Source organism: Capsicum annuum, chromosome 11, assembly GCF_002878395.1.
Source record: "Capsicum annuum cultivar UCD-10X-F1 chromosome 11, UCD10Xv1.1, whole genome shotgun sequence".
Lineage (NCBI taxonomy): Eukaryota > Viridiplantae > Streptophyta > Magnoliopsida > Solanales > Solanaceae > Capsicum > Capsicum annuum.
This window is the reverse complement of record NC_061121.1, coordinates 230222727-230237562: the sequence shown is the minus strand read 5'-3', so window position 1 is coordinate 230237562 and position 14836 is coordinate 230222727. Positions and strand designations below refer to the sequence as shown.

The 14836-nt window shown below is 35.5% G+C and overlaps 1 protein-coding gene across 2 annotated transcripts in view; it reads right to left on the bottom strand.

Moving 5' to 3' along the window:
* Nucleotides 1–14194, bottom strand: part of LOC107847501 (DNA polymerase epsilon catalytic subunit A-like) — a 28820-nt gene extending 14626 nt beyond the window's left edge. The window contains exons 1-26 of one of the 2 annotated variants that reach the window (XM_016691783.2): nucleotides 13898–14194; nucleotides 13252–13317; nucleotides 12566–12625; nucleotides 12361–12456; nucleotides 11393–11553; nucleotides 11104–11192; nucleotides 10788–11005; nucleotides 10390–10476; nucleotides 10173–10307; nucleotides 9491–9613; nucleotides 8577–8660; nucleotides 7867–8031; nucleotides 7477–7653; nucleotides 6344–6457; nucleotides 5969–6073; nucleotides 4761–4879; nucleotides 4531–4672; nucleotides 4351–4445; nucleotides 4113–4218; nucleotides 3925–4004; nucleotides 3640–3816; nucleotides 3342–3429; nucleotides 3111–3191; nucleotides 2832–2975; nucleotides 1387–1482; nucleotides 1040–1240 (exon numbers count right to left, since the gene is read on the bottom strand). In XM_016691783.2, the coding sequence (XP_016547269.2) occupies nucleotides 1040–1240; nucleotides 1387–1482; nucleotides 2832–2975; nucleotides 3111–3191; nucleotides 3342–3429; nucleotides 3640–3816; nucleotides 3925–4004; nucleotides 4113–4218; nucleotides 4351–4445; nucleotides 4531–4672; nucleotides 4761–4879; nucleotides 5969–6073; nucleotides 6344–6457; nucleotides 7477–7653; nucleotides 7867–8031; nucleotides 8577–8660; nucleotides 9491–9613; nucleotides 10173–10307; nucleotides 10390–10476; nucleotides 10788–11005; nucleotides 11104–11192; nucleotides 11393–11553; nucleotides 12361–12456; nucleotides 12566–12625; nucleotides 13252–13317; nucleotides 13898–14065 (3177 nt within the window). In that variant the 5' untranslated portion in view covers nucleotides 14066–14194. Of the gene's footprint in view, nucleotides 1–1039; nucleotides 1241–1386; nucleotides 1483–2831; nucleotides 2976–3110; nucleotides 3192–3341; nucleotides 3430–3639; nucleotides 3817–3924; nucleotides 4005–4112; nucleotides 4219–4350; nucleotides 4446–4530; nucleotides 4673–4760; nucleotides 4880–5968; nucleotides 6074–6343; nucleotides 6458–7476; nucleotides 7654–7866; nucleotides 8032–8576; nucleotides 8661–9490; nucleotides 9614–10172; nucleotides 10308–10389; nucleotides 10477–10787; nucleotides 11006–11103; nucleotides 11193–11392; nucleotides 11554–12360; nucleotides 12457–12565; nucleotides 12626–13251; nucleotides 13318–13897 lie in introns of those variants that run through there. The other variant, XM_047399889.1, reaches the window with a different exon arrangement.
* Between the last annotated feature and the right edge of the window lie 642 nt (nucleotides 14195–14836).

Below are 14836 nucleotides of genomic sequence, written 5' to 3'. Positions count from 1 at the left end.
TAAAACTACCTTTTTAAAGAGAAATCATAATGCCTATCAAAAGAAAACAACTGGTTTTCTGTAATTTCTGTGGATTTTAGGATAACAAATTTTAACCTTCACTGGCCCCAGTTATTTTCTTCCTTTTTCACCAAATATTCACATTGGACAAACTTACACCAAGTGCGGAAACGGGAAACATCACTATCTGAGGGGCTACCCAAATGAATTATTCTATGAAAGGAAATGGGCAAGAATAGTATGTATTACAACATATAGTTTGTGAATGATGCACAATAGAGGAGGTCACAAGAAAGCTAGATATGTAAGCAAGTGAAGTAGCAAAAATGGCATGTAAATAATTCAAGAAACCAAGCATGTTTGCAGAGAAATCTACTCTGATAGCATATTTACGCTCTTGAAACAACAATTTATGTCAACAATTTACAAAAGATCAAATGGGCCAAGTATTTTCGCCCTTAGTAAGGCTTTCAAAGTTATGATAAGCCAGTGCAGCTTCAGATAACAGCAGTTGCAGTAAATAAAGTCAATCGGTTCATGATGTCAAAGGAAGAAACAAGAAAAATTTTAGATCAATACTGAAAGAAGCAAAAACTGGATATCTATATCTAGTGGAACGCTGAGGGCAAGAACTTTTAGGGGTTTTGGGAGGGGCATATAGCGTAGCATGTTTCCTGGATGAGACAAGGATTATAATTTTCTCCGAATTGACCACGACTTCTCCGAGAAGAACTATTTTGGAAGTTAAAGACATCTTAACAAGACTTCATGCAAATGAGATAAGAATTATGCAGCTAAGAGCAAATTATTCCATCTCTGTCAAAGAGCTGCTCTTTGAATAAGCTTTTTCTGGTTTCCCTGGTGCTTCAGACCAATTTCTTGGATGTGTCCATTTCCCTTCACGATACTATGGTAACGGTAAAAGCCAACACTAAAAAAGTAGCCATGGAAATATCTTTATTGAATTGATTAAATAAAATTCTTGATCAAAACTCTGAATACAGGGGGGAACTACCAAATAAAGCTGAAACAGGTATACCTTTGGCTCACATGCAACAATATATTGACAAAGCAATCCTTTATCTTTAACCATTGCATCCCCCAGAAAATCAGCAAGCCTTTTAGCTGTGGTTACTGCACATGACTTTTGCTCACCATAATCAGCTAGGGACTTGCTCATTGTGCTTGATTCAGATATATATCCAAGCAACTCACTGTCTGCAATATCTTGGCCTTGATTCTGGAAAAACAGTAGACTTATAACTGCGACTATAATAGATCTTGACAAATGCTACTTCTGATCGCATTTGCATAAGTTGCAATTACGCATGGCATGCTTAAACTTAAGAACTTCGCAGCAGTTTGCTTAGATAAATCTTCACTTACATCAAGCAGGTCAAGCCACCGATCAGCCACAGAAGCAACTGCTGAATAACATTCCTCTAAGGTTGATCCGTGGAGGAACTTGTCAAAAAGTTCAGCCTACAAAGATGTTTTTGCTCAAGAATCAATTTGTATGACAGCATAAAATAGATAAAACAAGTAACCACCAAAACTTTCACTCGAGCAGATGTTGGATCCTCATTGATCATACTATTCAAGATTGAGTTTAATGGGCAATGGTAGCTTTGATAATCAAATTATGCTGAGCGATGTAATACCAAAGAGAAAATCAGAGGATTACAGCTGTATAACTGTTCAAGATTGAACTATCTGTTCAGAGGCAACAATGTGGCTAAAACTCTCACACAGTACAATAAACTATAACCAAATAGAAAAGGATAAACTGTTAACCAGTTCAGAAAATGCCAGCTTGATATAATGGCAAGAATAACAGCTTCTTTTGTCCAGAATAAAATATGACCAACAGTAATGATGAAATGGTCTTAACTTCCTCACTCTTTATTATATATTATTTAAACCAAACCTTGTTATAAATGGAGAAATCAAACAAACTTGTGTTTTATAAAACAATCATATGTGCATCCAAAATAACCTGATGTTCCTTTTTCAGTCATTAGCTAGGACCAACTTAAAGGTTGCAAGTAAAGCAAGATGCAACAACTCAAGTCGGGACCTAAACCAAAAAAAGAAACATCTATTTATAGATGATAGATATTCTCAATTTCCAAGATGCACACCATGTGAATCATCCATGTTAACCCAAAAGCATAAGGGGGTAAAACAGAGGCATCTTTCACAGCAGGCTCTCTCAAAAGCCTCTAAATAATTTTCACTAGTTTTTTCCAGATCAGCCAGTAAATCCATTTAATAACAAGCAATGGGAAGGCCAATGCCTAGGGATATCAACCAACAAGACAATGTGAAACAATCATATGACTTTAGATGTGAACAACCAGCAGACATGAATTTATAAGTACAGTAGAAATAATGCATCTTATATTCCCAGACAATCTAACTTGCACCCTAATTAAGTCAAACTAGTTCTCTTCCAATTACTTTTCTCAACATCCAAATTCACTGATTTAGACAACTTTGTATAACTTAGGACTTCTATACAAGATATCAGGAATTAGGATCTCTTTTATGCCTATAATAGAAAAATCCAAGATGTAATAAGATTTGTCATAACATATAAGTCCACTATGGAAGGGAATACATCAGCTGTAATCACTTCCTCCAGTTACTGTGTACATTCACTGGAGGAAATGATTTCAGAAAGTACACGGCAACAACCACGCCTCAGTCCCAAACAAATGGGATCAGCTTTGTGAACCCTCATGGACCATGTCTTTCAGAAAGTCTATAGGAGAAACAAACATCTTTTACTTGAAAGAAAAGAATAAATTGGGTATTCACAAATGGAGTACCTGGAAAACTTTGATGAGCTTTAGCTCACCTCTACGTTTAATCTCAAAACCTTTAAGTTCGGCAAGCGTACCATCATCATTGAAAACTGCATAGCGCTTCTTAATTAGAATACCTTCTTCCTTGGAAGCGGGAAGAATCATTGCCTACTTGCAGAAAAAAATAAAAGGATAATCAACATAGTTATCATGCCTTATTAAACAGCACAAAGTTCCAAAAAGGGATGGCACGGCGAACATTGAAGTTTGCTTAAAGATGTGTATTAGGTGTTTGTGCTTCACCTTATATGGTCCATCCACTTCAAACTCAATTGAGCATTCACTGTGTATTGTATACGTCTTATTGATGGGGTCCTTGAGAGTCTGAAAAATGGAAGTGGAGATAGTTTCTTTTAAGTAGTAGAAAATAGTGTCTCTAGTTTATTTAAGGTTGCAACAATAATAGACTAATAGTCATGCAAAAACCATCTGAAAGTGAAACAAGCAGAGTACAGGACTAGAGTCGGCTTCAACCTGGTACTGATCATTGGTATTGTTTCTAGCCACATCAACATTCAGCATTACACAAGGATAAGAGATTGTCAGCTTCTTCTTTGGATCTCTGAAATGCACATCCATAATCATCATGACGTTCAGTATAACAGCAGAAAAAAATACCACTCTTAATATAGAAGACAAACCTCTATAAAAATTTAAAAAAAAAAAAACATTGCAGACAACAAATATTACACAGCACAGATTACAAGAATAGAAGAAAGGGAGACAGCAATAACACTTGAAGAAACAATGCATCTTAAGAACCAAATCATACTTTGTCTTGAAGGTATAATTCTCAGGGAAAGAGCCTGGTAATGCACACCAAATACCATCTGTGTCTAACTCGAGGGGTTTTCCAATTTTTTCAACCAACAATCGAGCATTCTGAATGATTTTTGCACCAGTATATGTAACAACTCCAGCCATCTCCATTGAGTACCATCTTGCACCCCTGAAGGGAGGGAACAAAGGCTTTGTAGTTACACTGCTTGAAGACATATAATGCTACATAGACTAGTACAGACAGTATGCTGGAAACAGTGAAAGCAAATAAACATACTTGCGCATGACATAACCATAAAAGGAGTTTAAAATGCATTTATGAGCCAGCTGCAATGAATCATACAGAACTACCAAATCCTGTGAAAATCAATGAAAATGTAGATCAATTAGTGGCATATAGCATTCTCTCTACTTATCAAAGCCAGAGCGAGTTTAAACAATAGAAAGACACATTCAAAAAGGCACCTGTGCTTCTTGAATATTTATGGAATTGCCGCTAGCCTTTGCTTCAGACAGCTTACCTTTCCAAACTTTATTAAGGCCTTTGTATTCATACCTCCTATCTCGGAAACTTTTAACAGAAAGCAAAAATTCATATGAGCAAACTTGGTGAACAGCTGAAAAGTTCCAAACTGATACTGTTGACATAGTACAGCAATTAAAAACACTATAGATAAGCATACAATCCACAAGCTTGTCTTACCTCCGTACGGTATCAACATAAAAAGGATTTTCTCGCATGCAGATCCCTGCTTCTCGAACTTCTGTGACCGGCTTTTCAAGAACTTTTTTATATGCCTAGGAAAATAGATAAAAAGGGATTATTCAATTGTGCTAGAAAAAGAAGTTAAACGAAGACGACATAGCAAAGTTAGCAACTTACCTTTTGACAGTATTTCTTTAAACGGTCCTTGATCTTTACTTGTTGTTCTGCTTTAGGCAAATCAAGAAAAGACTTTGATCGTTGACCATCTCCTACTTCAACAAGTTCAGACTCGAGTTGCCTCTTTATGTGGTAATAATCACTGATGTTTGGTACAAACGGAATTTCAAGTTTCAGTAGCAATCTATCTAAAGTTGCCCAGTTCGTACTATTATGACTAGAAAACATACCTTCTTTTTGCCATGTACATTTCACCACGCCAAACCCATTCCAGCTTCCGGAGACACTTTTTGCCAGGACGATTAAAATCACATGCAGTGCATATCTCATCTGAAACTATTGATGGTGGCTGATGAAATCAAGTAACTAAAGTTAATTCAAAAGGCTACCAAATATAAAATGCACACTACATACACAATAAAGAGATAATGCCCTTGACATCAAGCTCCTCATCAATTAGGGTAGACAATGGAAGTAACAATCAGTATGTGTCAGCTGTTCAGCACATCACGTTTTGAATACCAATGGGATGTTGGCCATAAAAGATCCACATAAAGCCCATTGAAAGCATCTAAAAAAGCCTGACGCATTGTTTTTATTGTTCTTCTTAGGCTGCTTCTTGGATCGGTTTCTTGAAATGAGACAACACAAAATATACTGATGATACTCATAAAATAGAATTATTTATTAGTGGCCACGCCCTAGAGGATGAGCTTAAACTGCAGCGAAGTCAACCAATATTCAATGCATGGACTTTCAGGAAAATGGATACGTATAATTCGAGAGTAAAGCAGATTAAGAATTAGAAATATCATTCTAGTCCCCTCCCAGATATGATTGGTTTTGTATTGAGTATGCCCCTCGAATGAACTATTTAATTGATTCCGAATCTTCTGATCTGTCTCTGATTGAAACTTCTACAACTTACACCTTCAGGCTTGTCTCCCCAAGAAACTCTTACGGTCGGAATAAAATTGTGAAGAGTCCCACATCGGCCCTTTAAGGGATGGATGATCTCGCAACTATGACTTGCGCAACCCTCACCTCTTGAGCTAGTTTTTAGGGTTGAGTTAAGCTTAAGATCTATGTCTTTATACAGTACCAGAGCAGGACCAAACCAAATTCTCGTTTCCGATGTTGGGTCCACACTTAAATTGCTCACGCACTAGATGTCCAGCCCTAGGCCGGGGCGCGGGGGGTCCCACATCAACCCTTAAGGGATGGGTGGTCTCATTAATATGGATTGGGAAAAAAATTAACTTTGTCGTCCCATATTTATTCCATCCAAAACAGAGAAATGGATTTTCAATTTGTCTAAAATATTCAGAACAGAGAAAAGAAAACATTTGATAAGAGAAGAAAGAGTAACAAAAGCCATACATACCAACATGCCAGAGAAGAAAATTCTTCAAGAAATGGGCTGTGAAAGCCGACATACCTGAAGCCTATTTGTCAGTATGATGTTTGGATACATGGCAGCTACATCAAGATGATATATGAGGGGGCATTCTTCCCTTAAAGGATTATCTCGTAAACTCATTAGCTGCAAATAGATGGTTAAGATTGTCAGAGAGGAGACAAAGTTCTGCGTACATCTAAAGAATATTGTCTGACTACTAAGATGCGCAATAAGAAAGAAAGTCCGAATACGAGCAAAACGAGAAGGAAAAAAGAAACTTCCAAGGCAGTAAATCCCACTCCTGTCGGATATGATCATGGGTACCGACAGATTACTTGTCAAATCTCTCTCAAGTGACAATAAATGTCTCAACTCAACAGAAATTGTTAAAAACGAAAATTAAGGATGCACTACCTTTTCCATGATGGCATTCTTCACTTCACCATAATTTATGACAGATTCCAAGTCCATCTTCCCCTCAACTATAATAGCATACTGCAGATCTCTATCAAGGTTGTTGATCAATAGCTGGAGTGTAGAAAATCTTGATGTTAGTAACTAATACAATGGAATAGAAGAGCCTAGGAAATATCAAAAACTAACAATAATAGACACCAAAGATCTTAAAAGGCAAGTCTTAAACAATTTAGGATGCAGTTACTTTAGACGAGCAATGCAACTAGCTAAAAATGGATACTTCAGAGTGAAGTACTACATTATTCTACAGCAGCAAGAAGAGTGGGCAATTTAATCTGGGGGCCCATCATCGGTAAACAATAATTAGAAAGGGTTCTACACTGATAACATGATAACATGTAAAGAAATGGATCTTGGGTCTAACTCAATCCCAAAAACAAGCTCATGAAGGGAGGATTGTCCAAGCCATATTAAGGAGACCACCCATGCTTTTTTCTCTAATGTGAGACTCTTCAACAGTTTTATTTAAAATAAAGCTCTATAAAGAAATGTCTTTAGAGAAACAACCTAAGCAATAGTGTCCAAGCTAACGTTAGTTCGCCTATCCATCTGATAAATCAGATGGGTCTATTTTCACCTAATTATGAAATTTTGTTATGTCATCATTCATTCGGCACCAGAAACAGTCTCTTCTAGGGTCAAGGTCTCCATACACTCTTCCCTCCCAATACCCCACCTGTGGGATTACACTAGGTGAATCCCACTAGGTTTGTAGTAGTTGTATGAAATTTTGTTACGTTTGTAATGAGGCAGTTGGATACCAAATATTTTTTCCCTTCAGAGTCAATTATTCGTGGAAATATAATCAAATGACATCCATGTATTCAGCCAAACTTTCATGCTTAGTCCAAAAAGTCATTAGTGCTATCAATTAGATGGTTTGAGGAGAAACAAGTCTTCTACTCCCTTTGTCCCAAAATAGATTACCTACTTCATTTCATGGATCAACAGAAGCAATTATAGATTCAAATGGTGAAAAAATAGAGTAACTAATAGAAAAAACTCATTAAATAGTATTAGCATAAATTCGTCTAATTTGGGAGAAGAGAAAGCTTTAAAAGATGGTTAACCTCATAGGCAGAGGGATCGAGTTTAAAACTGGTTGGAATGTCAGATCTGAATACACCACTTTCTAGGCATTCCACATGACCACCAATGTATGTCTCGCTCTCAAGGAGTTGACTCCCATAAAACTTCTCTGGATCAGACTGATGCTTGTTTGGACAGATAACATTTGCCTTATAAGCCTGCACGCATGAGAAATGCAGAAGAAAAAAGCAAACAAGGCAGTTACCATACAGAAGAAAAGCAGAATGCATCCGTGGGAGATTTTCTTTGTCCTCTTTTCCAAGTCAAACAGAATCAAAACACTGAAGAGGCACCAACCCTAAAACTAAAAACCATAAACAAGGAACTTCCACAGAGCCAGAACGAAAAAAGGAGCTTCCACAGACACCTACCTGGACCATAAGAAGCATTTCACACAACGTTCCACTTCCTTTGCGCAAGACTTCATCTGGAGGCATGGGTATTATGGTTGCAAGGGAGAAAATGAAGGGATGAACATAAGTCATATACAAGTAGTAAGTTGAAACAGCATCTGAAACAGAATACGAAGCCATCATCTGCAAAATCATTTAAACACACGAGTTAGGTTATCGAGACTGTATTTCCTATGGTGAATAAATGAAAAGACGACAAATGCATTCCACTTTTTCTATGGGTTTCTCCTTTACCAGAGTAGCACTCATACACAAAAATTAGAAACCAAAATAACATTTGTACTCACCATGAAGAACAATTCAGCAAATCACAGTTGTTAGAGGGGAAAATATAATACTCCTGATATCCCAATTAATGTGCGCGATTCCGATTTCAAGGGTCAAGCTTCTTAATGACTTGCAAACTAAAGCTACACAAGTCTAGGATCCTCTAAGGTCACTCGTAGTCATATGACATTAAATGATGATTGTGAAATCTTAGCTAATAGAAAGCTATAAACATAATTTTTTCATCACAAAATTGTCAACTTGGAGTTCGGATCTATGCAAGTGGCTTCCCTTTGGATCAAAAGAAAAAGTTATCAATCATGTCTAACACTTCTAGAGAAAAATATCAGCTTCGAAATTCATGGTGTACTTACTAAGATACCAATTTAAACAACACAGACCTGTGGTTTTTCCTTAGCAAAGCGAACCATATCCTCAGGATTAACTTCTAGAGGATCATAACCCAACTTGGCCTTCGTAACAGCCTGAATAGGAGAGGAATATGGCAATAGTCACGTCAGGTATCACAGTGAAGAGTCCGAAATAATTGCAGATAGAAAGTTCTGTCAAAATAGGTCTGAATTAAGAAGCCAAAGAATTGAGAAGTGGAATAACTTCATTTACGACAAATGAAAAATCTCTTGAACCAACTTATCTGGTCATAATTCTTAAACATGAGGGGTACTCATTCACTTCTCATTTTTTTACTACCTTAATAGAGCCATAATCATTCACTTTTCTTTCTTTATATTCTTAGGTTGATCATGCGAGGTATACTAGTTTCTTTGGAACTCTATATTTTCAAATCTTTTTTTCTCTCTCAAAAGAATGTGCAACAGGTACCTATCAAATTCTGACGAATCTCAACAGAGTGATAAGCTTTTCTATGAGGAAAAAGAACTCTAAAATTATCCACCCAAAAATAATTAGGATCTGAAATTGTGGTTTTGATCTACACACCGCATGGGAACTCCAAGAAGCAAAAATAAAAAATCTGTAATCTGATTGCAAAGGAAACTACCTCCATCCAGTGCAATAAATATCTTTTACATGCACATAAGTTTCAATCATAGCTAATCTGCTAAGGGGGTACAGAAAGAAGAGAAGACACTTTCAACAGAAAACATTAAATATCTATATTACATAATCAACTGGAAACATTAATAAAAGCTAAGAGCTAGTGTGAATGTCACACTGTGAAGACAAGAAAGATCCTACTAGGATACATGCAGGCTTCAGCAAAAGGTTAAAATCAGGCAAAACAAGAATACTCAACCATAAGCAATAAGAAAAGAAAAGAGGTTACGAGTTACACCTTCAGACCTTGGCTTCCTTGAGGAAGATAACTATCACGTTTGACCCAAGCAAAACAGTCCAGATGGCAAGCAAATTTAGCACGACATTCCCCTTGATTCTTGTCACAGGAAAACCCAAGTTCCTGTAGCTCAAAAGAGATGCAGAGTGAAAAATTAAAAAGTGTGTGTAACATGGGTTTCTTGCAGAAATGAGAAATTGCAAAACCATGAAACAAAGAAAAAGAAGGTGATACTAGTTTCAAAAATGATAGTTTTACAAATTATTCTTGAGATTGCAACACAATAGAAACAGGCAACCTTTATGAAACTATATGCTTATAGGAATTACACCAATGCTGCAAGATTTTAAGTGAAGAATCAAAAACAAAATATTTTGGGCAGTATACTGAGCCAAAAGGACCTTATCAAACGCATTAGAAAGAAATAATTGTATATTTTTGTCTCAAGACACAGAGAAATTGCAATATTGTGAAGTTGGAAATGAACAGAAGGCAGAGCTAGATAATGAATTGGGTGCATCAGGAAAATTTTCTTAGACTTTTTAACAATCGTATTATTTGGACATTATCAGGAAAAAAGTGGGCAAAGTAGCATTGCTCTGGACAACCATCCATAAGATGCTGAATAGTAAACTACTTGAGATTCTAACATAAAACACCCTATCATTAACGAGCTACTTACATCCTTCAGACTCAAACCATAATGAGCTGCTCTTGTCTCCACAAATGGCCAATCAAAGAAGTCACCATTATATGTTACATAGATACCGGGCTTCACCACTTGCATGTGTGCAAACCAATGTCTAAGGAGTCCTTCCTGCAACAAAATAATATTGTAGAAGAGTGAACGTCTCAATCAGGAAGAAATACAGCATACAAAATTGCAGAAAAAGCAGTACCTCATTTTTTACATTTGTCACTTTAAAATGCCCTTCATATTCTGGTTTTGGGGTATACTCTATATCCTCAATATCTTCTGCAACACACTGGAAATTCAGAACAAAAAGTCTGTTAATGTATCAGAGAAAACTGGCTATAATCGCATAAAATAATAATTAATTTACTTCTTGAAGAAAATTAAATATGGATCTTTGTTTATAGATGCATTGCTAAAGACTTAGCTTCAAGGAGGAGTCTCACTAACAATAACAAGCTACATAATCTATGCTAAGACCTTAAATGGGCAAACACAGTGAAGATCATGAAGCCTATCACTAATTTATCAAATTTTTATAAAGATAGGAGATCAGATTAGAAAGTAACTGTAAAAAACACAAATGCAATACAGAATAAGAACCTCTCTGTTAATGATGAGATAGCCATGGCCATCAACCATGTATGAGATCATCATTACGGAATCATATTCGGCATCAGGAAATTTAAGAGGAAGCTTTGTAGTTTCAATATCAAATGCGCAAACATGAACTTCAGCTCGCTGCAAGAGATCAGTCCTCTTCTCCAACATAACACCAGAGCTAGATACACTGACATCGTACCACTGACCACATCTAACATCTAATAAATGTGAATTTCAACGTTAAGATCAGAGCACATAAACAATCAATCCCAAAATTTAGAGACTTCAGAAAAAATAACATTGGAAAGGACATCACCAATGTCAATGGAAAAGCGAACATGGTAGGGGACATCATATTCACGTAGATCAGTGATATAATCTATAAAATCTTGACTTCGCTGCTTGCTGCATGTCAGAAAACAATCACCTCAAGATTGACATACCCCACAATAAATCTTAAATGAAAAGATTGGTATAAATTGATAAGGTAATTAAACAATGTCAAAAATAACCAATGATTATCTAAAACATATGTGAACTTCATTAAGTACTTAATGGATGGACGCTTATGGTTATTGATATTATTTCAAAATATCAGGGACTACCTTTTCCCCGTCAGTATAGATTCATATGCTTCTATAGTATCAAACTTTGATTGATTTCTCTCAACAATGTGTGTTAGATCACGCTTCACATCCATCAATTGTTGAACAGTGTCAAATGATATCTTTAAATATGATCTGTGTAGGCCAGACAGGTGGTTTTTCTGAAAAAATACGAAATAAATATCAGAAAGAGATCTTGGTGGCATAAAAAATAGATAGAATAGGTATGAACCAGCAGTGAGACAACATGACTAAATCATATTCTCAACTAATTAGTGTCACCTATATAGATCTTGTTCTTTCATTGTGCCCTACCTTTCGGTAAGTACCCATAGGTCCTATGAGAATGTAGGTCTTTCGGTGTGATTCCACACCATTTGATTTTAGGTCCAAACCCCCTTGTAATCTCTCTACAATATGGTCTCAACCCTCTAATGATGCATATGGGGCTTGACACATGAATCATCTCAAGTGACATTCTTCCATTTTATCAGTGAAGCTTCAAAAAGAAGTCCAATATAGACTAGTTAACTAGATTACATCAGTCACATTCATGTGTGATAGTTTGAGCATGCTTCACAAGCTTAAAAGGTGAATTAACAAAAAAACATTTTTCACAATGTTTCTTCTTCCCTAGACCTATACACATCCATAAATCCAGTTTGCTTTCACACTCCGTCACCTCATGACTAGACATGTGACCTACTTTCTCTTGTGCATAGGATTCAAAATATGATGACCCACAGATAAATATTTTAGTAATAACATGAAACGGGAAGTGATATGATGCAGAATCAAGCGACGTGCTTGCTGCATTTCGAGGCACACTTTAGACATCCAATAGACCTTTTTATAGGGTGTCATAGTGAGATCCCACTCATACTCTAAACTTCCATTAACATGGAACTTTAGAATATGAAATCATTCATGAAACAAGCAAATCCTAATTTTGATGTTAACAGACTTACAAGATCAAGATCCTCTTTCTCTAAAACTTCAATATCTGCGATTTTAGATTCATATCGCCTTCTCAGATATGAGTCAACATCCATTTCCATTTTATCCTATTTAACAAATGAGCAATAATCAGCAAATGTATGAAATTTGGAAGGAAAAAAAACATTCTTTTCTTGGATTACAGAAAGTTAGATTGAAGATATTTAAGTGACTGACCTTTGTTGCCACATAAAAATATGGCCTGAATCTGTACTTCACTTTGAACGTTGAACCATCCTTCAATCAGAAAATTCCATAAAGTCACTGAAGTTAACATTTCAACATTTCCTCTATCGGATAAATAAATAAACACCACTTCCACTAACACTTTGTTTGGATGGTTGGTATGTATTATGTCATAACTTATCATATTGTATTGTGTTATGTTGTATTGTATTGTATTGTTTTAATGAATACAATATGTGGATAAATTGTTTCGTTTTCTGTCATTAGATAATGTCACACATCAGCAATTTGACGGATAAACCTACAAGAAAAGTAGGGAATGGGGTAGAGTTACTACAAAAAGAGGTAGGATAAAGGATAGAATAGGATTATTAAACAATAAATAAAGACAAAATGAGAAGAAAACAAATAAGGTAACCACACGATTACACCAAAGCGGTCTTTGCACAAAATGGGACTTCTCGTTGTTGCTTACCGATACGATACAACAAAATTTAAGTAATAACCAAAACAAACGCTGTATTTAAACTAACAATAGGATACAGTACAATAAATAACCATCATCCGAACGAGCTGTAAGAATATCCAATCAACAACTCACAGAAATTAGCAAATTGTTTCTTTCACATGAATAAACAAAAAAAATGAAATCACTATTCCATAAGTTAAACTCTTACCTGACAAACAAAGTAAAGATCAACACAACTGTACACTTTGTGAGTCTCCTGATCCTCCCATGACGACTACAACATTAAACCAAAAACAAAAAATAAAATTCACATTTTCTCCAAAAATTCAAAAAGAAAAATCACATTTCTCCAAAATTCAACAAAAAACACAGAATTCGCATTTTCACGGAAAAACTCAAAATTCACATTTTCACAAAAGAAAATCAAAAAAAAAATCACATTTTCTCCAAATATTCAAAAAAAAATTGAGTAGAAGTAGTACACAGAAAAAAGTAAGCAGCCAGACAGCCGTTTATCGCCTTCAATGAAGACAACGAACCCGAGCTTAGATTCGAGCTGTTCTTCAGAGTTAAGGATGAGCTTCTTAGAAAACATAGTGTTGTCTCGTCAGTCTCAACACCAATTATTTTCAGCAGCATTCTTACTTTTTTCACAAAACACACATTTCTCACAAAAAAATCAAAATAGAACACACAAAATTCACATTTTCACAAACAAAAACAAAACTCAAAATTCACAATTCCACAAAAAAAAAAAAAAAAACAAAAAATCCCCTTTTAAAAAAAAAAAAAAAAAACTCAGAATTCGCATTTTCAGAAAAAATTCTAATAAATTTGAGGAGTAGAAGTAGTACAGAGGAAAGAGTAAGAAGCCAGCCGAGTCGTTTATCGCCTTCGGTGAAGACATCGAAACCGAGCTTAGATTCGAGCTGTTCTTCGGAGTTGAGTATGAGCTTCTGCTTCTTCGAAAACCTAGTGCTATCTCGCCGGTCCCAGCGCCGGCTATTTTCAGCGGCGTTCATACTTGGCTCCGATGGTTACTCCGGCGAATTTAGATCGGCAATTTGAAGGTCTGAAAGAGGTAAGAAAAAAATCGGCTTTTGAGGTTGTAGGAGTGTTTTAGGGGTAATCTTTCCCGCGCTTTCTTTTTTCTATTACTACTTCATTTTATTTTATTTTATGTTTGGTAATCTCAATTCGCATTGGGTAGGGCTAATTTGGGATAACGCCCATTTGATGTCTGAAAATTATATTAGAGTCCGATTAATTTGAATTCGCGATGAATAGGGCCCAATTCAGGGGTCGTGCTTCTTACAAAGGATTTTTCTTATACAAAGCTCAAATTCGAGACCATTGGTTGAGGAAAGAGTGGATTCATTGTATCACATTATTTGATAGTTACTATATTATTTTATTGTTATTATTTCATTCGTTTAAAAAAAAGACATGTTTTTATTTGACACAATATGAAATTTAGGAAAATTTGAGATTTTAAATTAAAATTATATTAAATGCATCAAATATGTCATCTAATTTTGTGGTTTTTAATATGTCACATAAAAATTAAAATTTGAGACAAAATAAAAAATAAAGTGGGTCATTTTTTTTAAAACAGAAAAAGTAGTAATTAGTATTTCCTTCGTCTAATAATATTTATCTATTATACTAAAAATAGGTGTCCAGCAATATTTGTTCAGTTTGAAAAAACAAAATCAATGGAATCCATTTTACGTTTGATAATAAATATTGTTCATTATGCAATATGTTTTTCAAAGCAAAAAATTAATTATATT